Genomic DNA, 18,660 nt, shown 5'->3' on the forward strand with positions numbered 1-18,660 from the left:
CATATTTATGAGTCTCTTCTGTTTTGTCCCCCTCCCTGTTTTTACATTCTTTTTGTTTCCCTTCCCTTTTGTTCATCTGTTTTGTCTCTTAAAGTCCTCATATGAGTGAAGTCATATGATTTTTGTCTTTCTCTGACTAATTTCACTTAGCATAATACCCTCCAGTTCCATCCACATAGTTGCAAATGACAAAATTTCATTCTTTTTGATTGCTGAGTAATACTCCATTTTATATACATATATACTACATCTTCCTTATCCATTCATCCATCGATGGACATTTGGGCTCTTTCCATACTTCGGCTATTGTTGATAGTGCTGCTATAAACATGGGGGTGCATGTGCCCCTTCAAAACAGCACACCTGTATCCCGTGGATCAATGCCTAGTAGTGCAATTGCTGGGCCATAGGGTAGTTCTAGTTTTAGTTTTTTGAGGAACCTGCATACTGTTTTCCAGAGTGGCTGCACCAGCTTGCAAAGAATATAGTTATTAACATTGTACTAACTTTGTCTAGTGACTGATTGACTGATTGTAACTAGACTTATCAAGGTGGTCATTTCATAATGTACAAAAATTCTGAATCACCATTTTGGACACCTAAAACTAATATAATATTGTGTCCATTATAATGTGAAAACAAAGTCAGAAGCCAATTAATTAATTAATTAATTAAGAATAAAAACTTCAGCTGTCAATACCTACACATATCATGTACTTCATGAGCACTCCAGATTCTGGCAGGTAGGTCTTTTTTTTAAGGGAGTGATTGCTTTACAATGTAAATAATCACACTCACAAAGGACTTTTTTTCAGTTTTTTCTTTTATTGAAGTATAGTGAATGCATAATACCATATTATCAGTTTATTTTCTTGTATCAGGTTTTATTAAACCAGGATGCACTTTTACATATGTAGGATCCTTTCTAAAAGTATGCCTCTGAGTTCTTACCATTTTAAGTAATTTATCTCAAAAATATAGATTCTTTCTTCCATAAGCTCAGAATTGTAAGACTTTACTGACACTTCCCACAGAGTTGTTCTTAGAGTCAAATCCAGAAAGCATTCCCTGGGTTTGAATTTGAGTTCTTTCTGGAACCATAAATGAGAATGTCATGACCTGGTATGATGGTTAATTCTATGTGTCAAGTTCACTGGGATAAGGGATGTTCAGTCTTTAAAATGTTATTTTGGGTGTGCCTGTGAGGGTTTTTTTCTGACGAGATTAGCATTTAAATAAACAGACTGAATAAAGAAGATTGCTCTCACTGGGTATCATATGTAAGTGATGAATCACTGGGTTCTACTCCAGAAACCAATACTACACTGTATGTTCACTAACTTGAATTTAAATAAATAATTTAAAAAAAAAGAAAGAAGAAGAAGATTGCTCTCACCAATACAGGTGGGCATCATCCAGTCCATTCAGGGCCTGAATGAACAAAAAGGGGGAAGAAGGGAGAACTTGCTCTCTTGGCTTGCACTGGGACATCAATCTTCTCCTGTCCTTGGACATTAGTGCCCCTGATTCTTGGACCTTTGGTGTCAGACCAGGACCTACACCATAGGCTCCTCCAGTTTTCAAACCTTCAGGCTCAGCCTGAATTACACCACTGATTTTCTAGCTTCTCCCGCTATCAAATGACAGATCATGGGACCTCCCAGCCTCCATATTGTGTGACCCAATACCTATAATAAATCTCTTCTTATATCCATCTCTCAATCAATCTAAATAGATGTATAGTTATATCATTATAGTAGGTAGGTAGATGATAGATAGATAGATAGATAGATAGAGATAGATAGATAGATAATAGATCTTATTGGTTGTTTCTCTGGAGAACTCTTATATACCCAGTATGCTTTGTTTGTTTCCATCAGCCAGAAACCTAAAAGTCAAATACATTTTGTGTTCAAATCTACTCAGGTCAGGTATCTGAAAGTTCTGTCCTATTTCTTTCATATGAATTCTTATTTTTGATCCTGAAAGTTTCTCATCTTTGCACTGATTTTGCATCCTGCCATCATCCAAAAGAACATAAAGCTCATTACTGATATAACATTCATTAAATGAAATGTTTTTCAAAACTTATGACTTGTGCCCTTTCTGCCAACCATAACAAGTGCAGCCGCTAAGATACTGGGTTGAGTGGGGGATGTAGAGACTGTGTTGCTACGGGCACCATCATGTAACCTGCTTGCTCTTGGCCAGTTGAGAAACACCATCACAAAAAAATCTGTCCTTCCCCCGATCCAGTCAAGCTCAGCATTTTCTCCTTCCATATACTATAGTTTCTGGAATCCACATTCAAATGATGATTATAAATGTCTTTAAGATACAACTATCTACACATAGGGAACTACTTGAATTATAATGGTCTTTTAAGCCTCACTTCAAGCAAGCTGACGCCTTCTTATATTTCAAAGAAGCGGGTTGATATAGAAGTCAGATGGGCCTATACTTCAAATAAGACAATGTAGCTACAAAGAAATTAAGTACATGGATCACATGGAAAATCAGCTATGATTCTGGGGACTTTGTGGGTGGAAACAGCTAGTCGTCTGCCAAAATTTGTTCTCCTTTTTCTCCACAATAATCAAATTGGGGCTGGGTACCTGGTTACCTAGCTACAGACTCTTTTCAGTACCCTGGCAAAGAGCTGGGAGCTATGGCTAATTTCTCACCAACAGAGGTGAGTAGAAATGATGGTTTCTACATCTAGTGGAGAAACCTTAAGACATGAAGTTTGTTTCCTCCTTGATCTATCCTCACCCTTCTTGCTCCCTGGAACCTCATGCTGACCATGTAGATAACAAGAAGGCCCTAGACTGAGGGTTGGCATGTGGTCTCTATCTCAGCTACTCAACTCTGTCATCGTAGCACGAATGGAGCCATAGATAACACATATGGTGTGATCGTATCCTAGTAAAACTCGATTTATGGACACTGAACTTTTAATTTTATTAAGTGATTATGGGTCGGGCACCTGGGTAGCTGAGTCAGTTGAGAATCTGACTCTTGATGTCAGCTCGGGTCATCATCTCATGGTTGTAAGATGGAGCCATGCATCAGGCTCCGTGCTGAGCATGGGATTGTCTCTCTCTGTCTCTGTCTCTGTCTCTCCCTCTGCTTCTCCCTCACTCTCTCTCTCTCAAATTAAAAATTAAAATAAAAAATAAAATGACTATGTGTCATGAAATATTATTTTACTTTTGATTTGCTTACAACCATTTAAAAGTCTAAAAACCATTCTTAGCTTACAGCTCATTAAAAACAAGTGTCGAGCTGAATTTGGCCCACGGCGCTTAGTTTGCCAACATCCTAAGGGATGTTGACACTATGGAATGAGGGAACTTCCATCTTTGCCTGTTGAGCAGAGCCACCTGCCAACCTGAAGCGCTCACCTTGGACTCTTGCAGGAAAGAACAAATCTCTTTCCTTCTTTAAGCCCCTTTATAGCTAGGTGTCTCTCGTTACACCAGATTAACAGTTTACTTTAACTAATACATAATCCATAACTCATGACCACCCAGGTCACTGCTCTGTCCCCTCGTCCTCACCACCCTCCTTCTGAAGAGCCAAGGCAAGAAAACTAGGTCTTCACCTTCCTCCTTGCTGACCTTTCCAAGACCTGAGGGACAAGGCTCGGCCCAGAGCTCCCTTCACCTCCCTGTTCCGAAGACTATAGATGAGGGGGTTGAGCATTGGCGTGACAATGGAGTAGAAGACAGACACCACCTTGTTGAAGTTGACGGAGGAGGCCACTTTGGTGCGGACATACATGAAAAAAAGAGTGCCATAGAAGAGGCTCACCACTGTCAGGTGAGCTGCACAAGTGGAGAAGGCCTTCCTGCGCTCAGCAGCTGAATGGATGTGCAGCAACGTCCAGACGATGTTGCCATAGGACACAGAAATAACCATAGAGGAGGCCAGGAGCACTGCCAGAGAAACGAGGAAGTCTGTGGTCTCCTTCAGGGTGACATCTGAGCAGGACAAGGCTAGCAGCGGTGAGGCATCACAGAAGAAGTGGTCGATGACGTTGGGGCCACAAAACGTCAGCTGGGACATGAGGTAGATAGGCAAAACAGGTGTGAGGAGGCCCGCCAGCCAACAAGCAGTGGCCAGACGGACGCAGGCGCCCCACGACACCAAGGCCGCATATCGGAGAGGCATACAAATGGCCACATAGCGGTCATAGGCCATGGCAGCCAGTAGGAAACACTCCGTTGCCCCCAGGAAGGTAAAGATGAAAAGCTGGGACAGGCAGCCAGCATAGGAGATGTTCTTGCCCCCACCTACCCCAATAAAACCAGCCAGCATCTTGGGCACTGTCACCGAAGTGTACCAGATTTCAAGGCAGGACAAGTGCGTCAGGAAGAAATACATGGGTCTACGTAGCCGGTGGTCTAAAGCCACCACCACGATGATGGCCAAATTCTCCACCAGGGTGAATAGGTACATGGTGAGGAAGAGTGTAAAGAAGAGGGGGCGTGCTTCATGCACCCCAGCAAAGCCCACTATGACAAACTCTGTTACGTGGGTCCAGTTTGGGGCATATGGCTGCATAGGTGGAAGTGAGAGTCAGGACACTCATAACCTCACGGACAACGACAGCTCAAGGAGAACCAGTGAGGATGGCACACTGAGACATCTTTCATTTCAGAAGAGGAAAGCAAAGTCAAGACCCTGGCCCTGCCCCCGAAGAATGTATAGCCTGTGAGGAGCTCCAGAAAACAGACAATTTCAGTACAAAATTTAAAGTGCTGGATAAAGATGCCGACGTTATGGGAGGAAATAGCAGGGAAGCTCCCCCAAGTCTGGAGGAATCAGTGAATGCTTCCTAGAGGAAGTGTTGTTTCAACTGGAACCTGGAAGAGAAGGATAAATGAGTGAGAAAAAAGTTAGAGAGGTAAAGAGAGCACAGCAAGTATTAAACCCCGGATACCGGAGAGAAATCCGTGCATTTGGGAAACCTCAAGTAGGTACAGGTTACCACAGAAGTGAAGAGCTTAGTTTTGGGGGCGCCTGGCTAGCTCAGTCGGTTACACATCCGACTTTGGCTCAGATCATGATCTCATAGGTCTTGAGTTCGATCCCCACATCAGGCTTTCTGCTGTCAACACAGAGCCTGCTTCAGATCCTCTGTCTCCTTCTCTCTTTCTTCCCTTGACCCGCACTCGCTGCCTCTCTCTCAAAAATAAATAAACATTAAAAAGTGGGGGGAGGGGGAGCATCTAGGTGGCTCAGTCGGTTAAGCATTCGACTTTGGCTCAGATCAGGATCTCACAGTTCATGGGTTCGAGCGCTGCATCGGGCTATGTGCAGAGCCTGGAGCCTGTTTCAGATTCTGTGTCTCCCTCTCTCTCTGCCCCTCCCCACCCCTCTCTCAAAAATAAACAAAACATTCAAAAATTTTTAATAAATAAACATTGAAAAAAGAAAGAGCTTGGCTTCCTGATCAAGCATACCTGGCTTTAAATACAAAAGAATTTAGGGGATCTTTTAAAAAAATAATCATAGAGGGGCCTGGGTGGCTCAGTCGGTCGAGTATCCAACTCTTGGTTTTGGCTCAGGCCATGATCTCATGATTCATGGGATCGAGCCCCACATCAGGCTCTGTGCTGGTATCCAGGAGCCTGCTTGGGATTGTCTCTCTCCCTCTCTCAATATAAATACATTGAAAATAATAATACTAATAATTACAAAAATTTAAAAGTTCAATACAAAAGAATTTAACAGACTAGTGGAATTTTAAAATAGATAGTCCTTCTAAAGCATTTCGCACCACGTTTGGGTCAATACATAACAGAGCAAAATTTAAATGTAGACTTCTGGAGTAGAGTATGGGAGGAAGACGGCACTCATTGAGCCCAGGAGCAGGCAAGGGCATCACGGAGAGTGAGAAGCCGAGTTAAGAGAAAAGACAGAGCCGAGCTTCAGTCTGGGGGCAACAGACAGTGTTGAGGAACTTAAGGAGAGGAGCAAGGTAAGCTTCCTGCCCTTCATAAGGACCAAGTGTGCTGTGCCGAGGCAGGTTTGGAGAGGAACACGGCAGAAAGGCCAGGTGGGGAGGTTTTGCAGGTGTAGCATGGGGTGTTGATGGCCGCGGGCTCGAGGCATGGGGAGCGAACAGAGCTAATAAGAGACAGAATCAATAGGACTGAGTTTGAATCCAAGTTCCACCATCAACGTGAGATATGTGAGCCTGGGAAAAATCACTCAAAATTCCCTTTTTAAAAGCCGATAATAAAAAACACAGGCGTTGGGAATGCAAACTGGTGCAGTCACTCTGGAAAACAGTATGCAGATTCCTCAAAAAATTAAAAACAGGACTAGCCTATGATCCAATAATTCCACTACTGGGTATTCACCCAAAGAATATGAAAACACTACTTCGAAGGGATACACGCACCTCTGTGTTTACCGCAGCATCATCTACTCTACAATCGCCAAACTATGGAAGCAGCTCAAGTGTTCATCGATAGACGAATGGATAAAGAAGATGTGGTCTAGATATAGACAAGGGAATATTATTCAACCATAAAAAAAAGAATGAAATCTTGCCATTTGCAACAACGTGGTTGGATCTAGGGGGCATAATGCCGAGCGAAATAAATCAGTCACAGAGAGACAAATCCCATATGATTTCATACATATGTGGAACTTAAGAAACAAGACAAATGAGCAAAGGTGGGGGAAAGAGACAAACAGACTCTTCACTATACAGAACAAACTGAGAGCTACAGGGGTGGGGAAGGGTGGGGGATGAGTTAAATAGGTGATGGGGATTCAGGAGTGCACTTGTTATGATGAGCACCGGCTGTTGTATGGAAGTGTCGAATCACTTGAAATCACCTGAAACAAATATAACACCGCATGCTAACTACACCAAAATTAAGATTTCTAAAATAATAATACTATTTTTAATGAAAAAGAGGTGAATAAGAATAAGACTACTAAGATGAATCCCTACCTTGTTTTAGATTCAGTGAAAGAATATAATGTCTCCATCATACGGTCCTTTTAAATCACAGCCTCAAATTCGTTGACGTTCTTCTCATTAACAAGTGGGATCTATGGCCACTTCCCTTAAACCCGGTCTTGCTGATTGCTTGACGACAGAACAAGACAGAAGGGATGCTATGCCAATTTCCAGGCTCAGGTCTTAAGAAATCGATTCCTCTCCCTGCTTCTTGGAACCTGGTCACCACAGGGTGAGGAAGCCCAAGCGGCCTGCAGAAAGGCCCACATGGGAAGGGACTAAGTTCTCCCTCCCTCAGCCAAACTCTCACTGCCCCAACGTGCCAGCCGGGTGACTGAGCCGTCCGGGAAATAGGTCTCCAACCCCCAGCTGAGCTGGCCCAGCAGACACCAGCCTTCCCTGCTGGGACCTCCCCACATTGCAGATTTCTGAGCTAAATAGGAAATTATTTCTACTTTACGCCACTAAGTTTGGGAGTGGCTTGATGTGCAGCACTATATAACTGAAACAATGGTGCCCTGGTTCCAGAAGCTTGGGTGACTTATTCAATAACTTGGACCCTCTGTAGGAAAAGGTGTCATGTTTTGCCCACGCTCACAAATGCCTTGGGGCACCTGGGTGGCTCAGTTGGTTGAGCGTCCAACTCTTGATTTCAGCTCAGATCGTGATCCTGGGGTCGTGGGAAATAAAAAAAATAAATGTCTAAACTGGAATCTGAATTTAGGTTGACAAGGTCTAAAACCTTCCTTGTTCCTTCCCCTAAAAAAAGAATTAAGCAGGTTCCTTCTGGCTTCAACAACCCATGATTTCTTGGCAACAGAAGCACACAGAGATGGTCAGAAAAAGGTCAAAGTCTTCAGATTCCTGCATTCCTAAGTCCATTCTTTAACATCCCCACGGCGAGTGGTCTATAAACATGGGCTTCCTGGCCAAATATAACTGCATTGCAGCCCTAGAGACTTCATGCTTCTGCTGGCTCCAGGAAATTTCAGCACACAATCCCTGAATATTTCTCCCCTTTGCAATCTGGTTTATAATGTAAAAGTTTGAGGGCAGTGCTTACCCTTCCTGGATGCCCTTCCTGGAAGATACTCACTACACATACGTACTGTAGAGCCTGACTTGACTCATTGTGTTATAAATAGGCTTCATTGCATCCCATATCCTAGCCTCTAATTAATAAAGTAAAATGGGGCGGAGGCGTCTGGGTGGCTCCATCCGTTAAGTGTCCAACTCTTGATTCGGCTCAGGTCTGATCTCATGGTTCGTGAGTTCAAGCCCAGCAGTAGGCTCTGCGCTGAGGGTGCAGAGCCTTCTTGGGATTCTCTCTCTCCCTCTCTCTCTCTCTCTCTCTCCCTCCTTGCTTTTCTCTTTCTCTTTCAAAATACATAAATAAACTTAAAAAAATTGTTTTTAAATACAGTAAAATGGGGTGCCTGGATGGCTCGGTTGATTAAGTTACAGCTCAGGCTATGATCTCATGGTTGGGCTCATGGGTTTGTGGGTTCGAGCCTCACCTTGGGCTCTGTGCTGGTGGTACAGAGCCTGCCTGGGATTCTCTCTCTCCCTCTCTCTGCCCCTCACCCACTCGTGCTGTCTATGTGTCTCTCAAAATAAATAAATCAACTTAAAAAAATTAAAAATATCATCTGAGGGTTGTTGGGGGGGTGGGGTAGAGGGGAAAGTGGGTGATGGGCATTGAGGAGGGCACTTGCTGGGACGAGCACTCGGTGTTGTATGGAAGCTAATTTGACAATAAATTATATTTTAAAAAATAATAAATAAATAAAATCATTATAAAAAAGGGCAAAAAAATTAAAAAGAAAGTAAAACAGGGCCCAGTCTTCATTTCCAAGCCAAAGCCTAGTATCTAAACTACACAGTCATTGGGATCAGCTCTTTCTCTACTGCCCAAGACCCAGTTGCATACTTTGAGGCCCAAGACACTAACTCAAGCTGTCAAATGGATTGAATCGTTATACTGAGAAAACCATTCAAAAGGTTTAAATGAAAAAAAAAAGGTTTAAATGAATAAAATACTTGAATGGATGACCCATTACTTCATTTACTAACTTATTCATTCCCTTTCATTCATTAAAAAGGGAGAAAGAATCCTCCCCAATTATCTAATCCTTGGCAAATTTTGAAACCAACAGCATTTGAAACTCATTCATTTGTAATTTACTGATGTGATTTACCCAGACTTAGATTCTGGCCACTTCCCCAGTTGAGCACTCTTCCAGGAGCCTCTTGCGTGTCAGGCATTGCACTTAGGCACCAAGCCTATAAAGGTTCAAGAGCCCTGCCATTGAAGAGCCCAGAGTCTTTCAGGGGAGTCTGAGAACTCTCCAAACGGAACAACCACCACAAGATGAGCCCCTTTCCATGCATCTGGGAGAACACAGCAGGGACAGTTTGTCTGGCCCAGAAGGAAGACAGGATAGGTGAAACCAAGAAAGAATTTCCCAACCAGATCACCATGTGCAGGCTGAGAGACAAGATAATCCTTGACTGACAAAACCAGGTTCAGCAGAAGAGAGTCAGGTGGGCCAGGGAGGAGAAGCGTGAAAGATGAGTCCCTGGGAAGAGGCTGTGGGCCCCGCCCCCCCGACAGAGGCAGGAGGGGGAGGGGTCAGACTACTTGGTGTCTTCATAGCCCAGGTCCACCACTCCTAACCGAAATGCCATGGAAAAACCTAGGTGGAGGGCAAGGTCCAACCCAGATGAATGGATTTCTCATGGAATCGTGTGAGTCCCCAGAGATGGGTTAAATGGAAAGCTTTCTGGGCAAGTTTCAGGAATTGCTGAGCCTCCTCAGAGTGTTCAGGTCCTGTGTGGGTAGGAGAGGACCCTCCCTCCAAGGAGGAGGAAGAGGATGTTTAGAAGTCCCTTCCGTGGGCCACATTCTGCTGGGCTTAGGTCATTATCTCCTTTCAAACCCACAAGGCTGCGATCCCATGACCCAGACTTCAGAGACATATGACTGTCCTGGGTTTCTCGCACTGGAAAAAAACAGGCTCAGAGACAGCAAGTAACTTGCATCAGATAGGAGAACCAGGAGGTGACAGAGCGCAAATGCCCGCAGGCCTGGCACAAGAGCCAGTGTTCCCTGCTCAGGCCATGCTACCTCCCTCTGCCACTGCCTTTCACTGAAGGTCACCCCTGCACCCAGGCCCCCGCCCCCCCGTGAGGTCAACTTCTCTGTGCTCAGAGGCCCGCTGGAGAAACGCCCCGCAGGCTCTGGGACCTGCAGGGACCCAGTGAGGCTCCGCGGCCCTATTAACCCAAGGCGTCCTCCCCAGGTCGAGAGAACCAGCCAAGTACAACATCGGGAGCAAGCAGCCGACAGGGAAGGGGACACTCACGGGGGACGATCATGAATGCGACTGAATGTGGAGAGAGGCCGCCCAGGCACTTGGCCCAATTTGATGTCTTCAAAAGAAGGTGCTTCCTTGGCTAAGATTTTCCCTGACGAATAGGGGACAACGGTGTGGGGCTCACACAGGGAAACTGACACTTCACTCCTGCAGCTGTTTGCTTGTGCAGCTACGTGATGAGCCTGGTCAGAGAGACCGGATTTCTCCCTGTGTCCCTTCTGTCCACTTGACCTCTGGGACACTTGTCCCCTGCGGTGAAGGAACTGCAAAAGGAACTCACTGGCACGCCAACAAAACTGTCAGGAACCAGCCACCACGCCTAGTTGAGCATGAGGCGGACGGGCAAGGCTAGATGCCCAGGGGCACCCCCACCCCCTGGCCTCCCCGTCCTGGCTCTCCTGGCTCCCCTTCCCTCTCGCTCACCGCGTGCCCACTTCTCTGCTCCTCCGGCAACATCTCACACTGTCCGTTGCACACGGCCCTGGTTCCCAGCACCGCCTCTGAGATCAGAGGATCGGAGTTTGACTCTGGTGCCAGCGGGGACCAGCTCTAGTTTGGGCAAGTCGCTTTTTCTTGCTGAGTCTCTCTTTTCACATCTTCGCCTGGGAGACGCGATACGCACGTTTGCAGGGCTGGTCTAAAGATGGAAGGAAACAGCGTGAAGTGACGCGCAGGGCCTTTGTTCTTACTGCCTTTGTTTCTCTGCCTGTGTGGCTTCCTCCTGCACTTCCTTCAATTATCTGCGTAAGGCCACTTTAGCCCCTTCTGAGCTCCCGTCTGAAAACGCAACCCATCACTCTCCGACTTGCTTCTTGCCTTGGCATTTTTGTCACAGCTTCGCTGTCACCTGTTAGACATTTATTTGTTTGTCTCTAACACCCCCCCACATGCACAAGCACAGCTCATTGAAGACAGTGCCTTTGTTTGTCCGTGACTGTGTTGCCAAAAAGAGTCACCAGGATGCACGTACCTGCATGCAATAAATTGTGATGTCATAAAAGAGGGGACACGCTCCTAGCGTCATGCTGACCCAGAGTGCTGCTTCCTTTCCACCTTCAGCTACTGGTGTCAAGGCAACAGGAAGGCAAGGAAGCCCACCAGTACTTCCAGAAGGAAGCACCATCCAGCGTGGGCGACCTCCTGCCCATCGGCCCCACGCCTGGAGAGGCCTGCAAAGCTGAGGCCTGTGGATCTGGACTAACCCACTCGCACCTGCTTGTCGTGAGGGGTGGGGGGGGACAAGTGGAAGTGATTTCATGTATAATTTCCTTCGCTTGGCTCCTGAACTTAATTTTAAACTTCTGAAAACCTGTACTATGTCATCTTTTCTTTTTTTCTTTTTTTTTTTTACATTTTTTTTCAACGTTTATTTATTTTGGGGACAGAGAGAGACAGAGCATGAACAGGGGAGGGGCAGAGAGAGAGGGAGACACAGAATCGGAAACAGGCTCCAGGCTCTGAGCCATCAGCCCAGAGCCTGACACAGGGCTCGAACTCCTGGACCGCGAGATCGTGACCTGGCTGAAGTCGGACGCTTAACCGACTGTGCCACCCAGGCGCCCCTTTCTTTTTTTTCTTTTTAATGTTTGTTTATTTTTGAGAGAGAAAGAGAAAGAGAAAGAGAAAGACAGGGTGAGCAGGGGAGGAGCAGAGAGAGAGGGAGACACAGAATCCGAAGCAGGCTCCAGGCTCCGAGCTGTCATCGCAGAGCCCAACGCAGGACTCCATGAGATCATGACCTGAGCCGAAGTTGGACACTTCACCGACTGAGCCACCCTGGCGTCCCTATCATCTCCTTTCAAACTCTACTCCACTAAGCCCTAGATTTCCTCTGTCCCCAGGTAGCTGTGAAGGAAAAGAAAGGGATCTAACATGCGGGGCTCCCAGGAGCCTGGCTTCAACCAGCTAGTAAGTGGCAGAGTCTGGAGGGAAATACAACCCAGTCTGACCCCACAGCCCACCCTCTTTCCACTATGCCACCTCCCCCGGGGGGTTAGCATTCCTAACACCAAATCTGATCAATTAACTGAGGGCTTCTCACATTATTCTGGTAGCTTCAGTACTGAGTAGGCATGACCTGTTCCTCAAAGCTACTCACATACGGTCTCCCCATAATGAGAGCAAACGGGAAATGGAGGCACAAGAAAATAAACGGGACGTCTCTGCAGTCAGACGTGCAACAGAGAGCACCGTGCTGGGGCGAGCTGGAGAGCCCAGTGCAGCAGAAGGAAGCAAACTTTCTGAGCTTCTAGCTCCTAATCTTTACATAGGAATAATACCTACACTTCCAGTCTCCCGGGATATTATGTATATCAGCAATATAATGGATGTGCAGGCTCTTTGAAAACTTTCACGGTGTGCTCTAGGAAGATCTTATTATCTTGCTTCCATCGCTCATGGACTATGATTACTGCAGAATTTCAATAACAGGAAAGCCTAGGGGATGGGAGTCTCAGCGGAGCCCAGAGATGGCCCTGAAGCTGCTTGAATAACAAGCAAGCCGATCTTGTTTAGATTGTAGGTTAATTTGAGGTGACTCGAAGGGGCAGACAGAGATGAAGGGGACCCAAAGCCCCCCAAAAGTCTCCGCCCCCCCCCCAATCTGTGTGAGCTGAAGCAAACCAGTGGAATTCTGTGTGTCCCTATTTCCTCACTTGAAAAATGGGTTGATGTTTAAAAGCACAGTGACTCCGTAAAAGAACTTTCGAAAGAAGGAATGAGGTAACAAATTGGGACTACTCGGAAGAAAGGATTGGGTTATGTGAAGCCAAGAATCCTTACTCTAGACTGGGGGTCTCTTTGGGAGAGGGCGTCCCTCCACTTGCCACTGTCTGCATGCTTTCTGGGTATGAGCTTGTGGTTTCCAGCTTTTGTGTAAACCAGAAACTAAACCACCTCCCTCCAGGTGCTCGGGGGTCTCCAAAGGGCCACTCACCTGCCCCTGGGTACTTCCCCATCTCTTCTCTGGGTGGATGGAAGACAAAGGCCCAACATGCTCAGAACCTTGGGGCTGGAGGCCAGTGCGGGTTACTGGATCTCATTGTGGCACGGAGACCCCAAATTCAAGGATCACGGCTTCTCTGAACCTGCGGAGAAGGGCAGAGATCCACCATGAGCCAAACAAGAGAAGAAGGAAGCAAGGGTTGTCACTGGCTATAAAATGACTCACATTCCACATATGTGGCTCTTACACCCAAGGGGTCTCCCGTGGGATCGAGTCTCCACAGAGATTTGAAGCGCTCAGACAACAAAGGAAAGGAGATGACAAATCATTGAAAACTCTGCCCCAGGGGATGTGCAGAAGCTCCGTGGGAGTCCCAAGTTTGTAGACAAGCTGGACAAACACGACTGGAGGGTGAGGGGCCAGCCAAGGAGGACGCCACGCCAGCTAGACTCTTCGCCAAGGTCTCTGGATCTAAACTACTCAGGTTCAGGGTGAAATGAAATCTTGAGACTTCCACATTTATCAAGGATGCCATGAGGGCTTCCTTTACTAGAATGGACCACACATCCCCCACCTCCCCCACCTACCTGCCTGCCCTTTATCCCGCCCTTAGCTACTTCATAACTACCCTGGGCCAGGCTATGTGCCGTACCGATGTGAAATACCCAGCCTCAGTCCTTAAGGAGCCCACAGTCCAACAATGCCTGTGACTAAGGCTCTCTTTCATCCAGAAAATAACTGTGCCAAATTGCCTTCCTTGCAAAGAACTTCCTCCAGAGCATTTTATGATTATCTGCAGGCTGCGTAATCTCTTTCTCCAAAGAGGAAATATGACATCATTTCACTATAAAGCAAAAGGAACATGGGGGGGTGTGATCTTGTTCTGATCACAGGAGGCAGCTGAGCCAAAGCAAACAGCACCCTGTGGAGGACAGGGTGACATATCCTAAAACCCTAAACACACCAGATTCTTTCTCTTCGTGTCATACGACTGTGTCAGCCTAAATGCTTCAAGTGCAGGTATATGTGTCCCCAGGTAAATGATAAAGCTCCCTGATGACAGGGCCATGTCTTACAGTTAACCACATTCCCCCAGCACCTAGGGCGGTGTGGCTCAGTATAAAATGTCACAGACATGGGGCACCTGGGTGCCTCAGTTGGTTAAGCATCCGACTTCGACCTAGGTCATGATCTCATCATTCCCAAGTCTGAGCCCCGTGTCAGGACAGCTCAAAGCCTGGAGCCTGCTTTGGATTTTGTGTCTCCCTATCTCTCTGCCCCCCCCCCCAACTCATTCTCTCTCTCTCTCTCTCTCTCTCTCTCTCTCTCTCTCTCTTTCTCTCTCAAAACTAAACATTAAAAATTAAAACACACACACACACATCATAGACATGGATCAGAATCCACATAAGCCTCTCGATGGACCTGTTACCTGGAGCAGGTTGGCCCCTCTGAGCCCACTTTCTCATTGGTAAAGGTGGGAAAATAATGCCGGCCGACAAGGATGTGGCTAGAGGTAAACGAGGCAACAAAAGCAGTGTTCCCTCACCTAACAGGGGACACAAGGTAGCTACACTCAAATTTGGGGCAGCTCTATGCTAGGAAGACATTGAACCAGTGTCATACCTATGTCCCTGCTCCATGGAAATTTTTCAGCCCTGACCCTGTTTGACCCAGTCTGACAGAGACTCTCACTCCCTAAAAATGCAAAGCAAAACCCCTCTTAGGCGCTGACCTATGAAGCTAGACAAAGCAGCTAGGAAGACTACCGCACCAGCAGGAGGGAAAGAACTACGTGGCTGGCTCCTGTCTCCTTTCCCGTCCCCTCCCCCCTCGGGAACATTTTGTCTCCCGCCCGTAATACTTTGCAGTGTAAGCCAATCCAGCCTTGCAGGTTTCTTAAGTTTGTCACTGCGTTGTCCCAGCTTTGCCCCCGAGAAGTTCAAAACCGAGCAGTTAAAGGCAGAATTCTTCTTTGTGAGTGAGGGTAATACAAGAGGCTTTGGATGGGCAGATTCCTTTTCTGTGCCTCTTGCGCAAAGCGTCAGATATCCCAGCCCAGAAACGAGACACAGAGGTGGAGGAGCAGATCCAACACTCAGACGGAGGAAGAGGGACCCAGACCAGAGCGAAAAGCCGAGGGTCTTCACTGTTCCTCCCCGAAGGGATTAGAAATCATTCCTTGTACTTTTACGCATCGTCGTGATGAAGCAGACAAAGCTGTATATGGCTATTGTTCCAGAAGAGAGGCTCAATCTTCTCTAAATGATCACGGTCAGCCTTAAAAACATCTGGAAACAGGGGAGCCTGGGTGGCTCAGCTGGTTAAGCGTCCGACTCTTGATTTCGTCTCAGGTCATGATCTCATGGTTGTGAGATCAAGCCCCACATCAGGTTCTGTGCTGTCAGCATGGATCCTGCTTGGGATTCTCTCTCTCCCTCCCTCTCTGCCCCTCCCCCTCCCCCATCTCTCTCTCTCTCTCTCTCTCTCTCTCTCTCTCTCTCTCAAAATAAATAAATAAACATTTAAAAAACCCAGAAACAAAGTCTGGCCTGGTATTTTTGCAGGTATTCTTTTTAATGCATTTTTATCATGAAATGATTCCAATATAAACATAAGAAGGAACATAATAACTTTATACCCACTACCCAGCTTTGACAACTGTCATGGACTGAATGTGTCACCCCAAATTCATAGGTTAAATCCTAATGCCCAATGTAATGCCCAAGGTGATGGTATTAAGAGAAGAGGCAGACCTCCGGGAACGAATTTGGTCATAGGGACAAGACTTTCTGAATGGGATTACTGCCTTTTTATAAAAAGGACTCCGGAGGACTCTTGCCCCCTTTCCACCATTTGAGGATACAAGAATTTGGCAGGAGGTACCCCCAAAGAGGGTTCTCACCTGAACCCAACCATGCTGGCTCCCTGCCCTTGGAATTCCAGCCTCCAGAACTGTGAGAAATAGTCTCTGTTGTTAATAAACCACCCGGTCCATGGTATTCTGTTATAGTGGCCTGAACTAGGACAGCAATATTTACTTAAGATCTTTTTTTGAGAAAATACAATTAATGATAGACAGGTGATAGATAGATAGGTAGATACATAGATAGATAGATAGATAGATAGATAGATAGACAGACAGACAGATAGATAGATAGATAAATAGATAGAAACAATGCAGATACAGTTGAGGCCCTCTATCTACTTCAGCCCCCATCCCCTCACAATTAACAAATATCCTAAATTTGGTATTATCCTACTCATGCTTGACTTATACCATTTGTTACCCATAAACATTATACTGTTTGTTTTGTGTTTTGTTTGTTATGTGCAAAGATGGCATTGAGGTCCATATATCACTTTGTAATTGGCTTTTTTCATAGCATATTGTTTTTTTTATATTTCTGTTATCTCTAGTTCATTTATTTTCATTTCTATGCATATTCTGTTATATAAAAAAAAACCCACAGTTTACTTATTCATTGTCTTGCTGGAGAGCATTTCAATTGTCTCTCCTTTTTGTGTTCCTAACAGGAACATTTTTGTGCAGGTCACGTTGTGTACCTCTGCAAAAGGCTTCTAGGGGGAGAAGTTCTCAAAGCCCAGCGGCAGCGATAGCATCACCAGGAACACGTCAGAACGCAGATCTTCAGTCCCTTCCCCAGACCCACGGCATTAGAAATCTCTGGAAGCGGAGCCCAGCAAGGTGTGCATTCACAAGCCGTCCAGGTGATTCTGAGACAAGCCGGAGTTTAAGGACTACTTCTCTAGGACATACACCTAAACGAGCATCTCCCACATCACCAGATAATACCAAATTGCTCTCTGAAGAGGTTGACCGACTATATTCCCACCAGCCATGCCTCACACAAGGCCAGCGCTAGATAAGTGTGGCCTCTTACGGTTGTGACCCCCTGAGGATTAGGCATCAGGTCAAACGCATATTGACCACACGGACTTACCCCCTTGCGCGTTGCATTTCTTCATGTTTCCATTGAGCAGTCCATCATTTTAAATGATTTCTAGGAATTCTGTGTATTTTCCAACTGTGTCTACTTTGTTATATAGTCAGTGTTTTCCCGGTTTTTAACTCTGTGTAGGAAGCATCTTCAGGTTTTATGTAGCGAAATGTATTTCTTTCCCTGTATGGTTGTGTTTTTGTACCTTAACTAAAATGTATTCTTTCTTTTAAAGTTTATTTATTTATTTTGAGAGACAGCATGAGTAGGGGAGGGGCAGAGAGAGAGAGAGAGAGAGGAAGCCAGAGAATCCCAAGCAGGCTCCACACAGACAGCGCAGAACCCTATGTGGGGCTCCAACTCACAAACCCTGAGATCATGACCTGAGCCGAAACCAAGAACTGGACAGTTAACTGACTGAGCCACTCAGGCGCCCTAAAATGTATTCTAAAAATGTTTAGATTTTGCTTTTTACCCTTAGGTGTGTAATGCATGTGGACTTGATCTTTGTTTAAGCTGTGAAGCAGAGATCTAAATGCTTCCATATTGAGAACATCCTTCCCCATTAACTGATAATGTCACTTCGGTCATGTATCCAGAAGGATATTCCAAATATTTACCAACCTCATGGCTGTCAACCAAGCTTTTTTCCTTAATATTACTTACTTACCTAGTTTCCCTTTATTTCTTGATGAATTCTGCTAGAGATTTACCTCCTTCCTCACTTTCCTTCTTTTTTCCTTTTTTCAAAGAACAGGTTTTTGGTTTTGTGTCCTAATTTCCTATTTCATTAATTTCTTCTCCTATATTAATTGTTTCCTTCCACCTTCATACGTTAGTTTATTGTTCTTTTTTATCTATTTTTGTAGTTGAAGAGTACTCATTTATTTTCATTTTTCTAGTTTATAATAAATGCAATTAAGCCACATATTTTCCTCTAGATACCACGTTAGCCTCATCACACAATTTATTGCTTTAGCACATTTATTATTCAGCTATAAATATTTTTTGTTATGGCATTTATTTCATCTTTATTCAGAGTTATTCGAAGTTGTGTTCTTAAGTTTCTCAATTAGTGGAAAGAGGGAGAGAGTGGGGGTGTTAATTGATCATTTAAATCATTTCTAATTTAATTATGTGGTAAGATGTTGTGGTTGGTATGATATCAATTATTCAAAGTTGTTGAGATGTCCTTTTTGACCTCATGGTCCAATTTTACAAAGAATCTATCCACAGTTGAAAAGGCTATATATGTCCTTGTTGGGTGTGAAGTTTTTAGAAACATACATATACACAGTTGCTAATTTTATTGTTCAAAGCTGCTCTATGTTTCCTAATTTTTGTCTGCTTGATTTATGAGTTGTGTTAGTCCTCTGCTAGGCTTTCTGACTTTCT

General features: G+C 45.3%; 1 protein-coding gene across 1 annotated transcript; it reads right to left on the reverse strand.

The window, feature by feature from the left end:
* Window positions 1-576: 576 nt before the first annotated feature.
* LOC106979546 (olfactory receptor 6Q1) lies at window positions 577-11,523 on the reverse strand. The gene is made up of 2 exons (XM_015077430.3): window positions 10,783-11,523; window positions 577-4,868 (listed from the first exon to the last, which is right to left on the reverse strand). Exon 2 carries the CDS (start codon window positions 4,564-4,566, stop codon window positions 3,601-3,603), a length of 966 nt encoding a protein of 321 aa, XP_014932916.1. The 5' UTR covers window positions 4,567-4,868; window positions 10,783-11,523; the 3' UTR covers window positions 577-3,600.
* Between the last annotated feature and the right edge of the window lie 7,137 nt (window positions 11,524-18,660).

This window comes from Acinonyx jubatus, chromosome D1, assembly GCF_027475565.1.
Source record: "Acinonyx jubatus isolate Ajub_Pintada_27869175 chromosome D1, VMU_Ajub_asm_v1.0, whole genome shotgun sequence".
Lineage (NCBI taxonomy): Eukaryota > Metazoa > Chordata > Mammalia > Carnivora > Felidae > Acinonyx > Acinonyx jubatus.

Coding starts and splice junctions, on each gene's coding strand:
- LOC106979546 (XM_015077430.3), bottom strand. CDS start 4,566: ATGCAGCCATATGCCCCAAACTGGACCCACGTAACAGAGTTTGTCATA.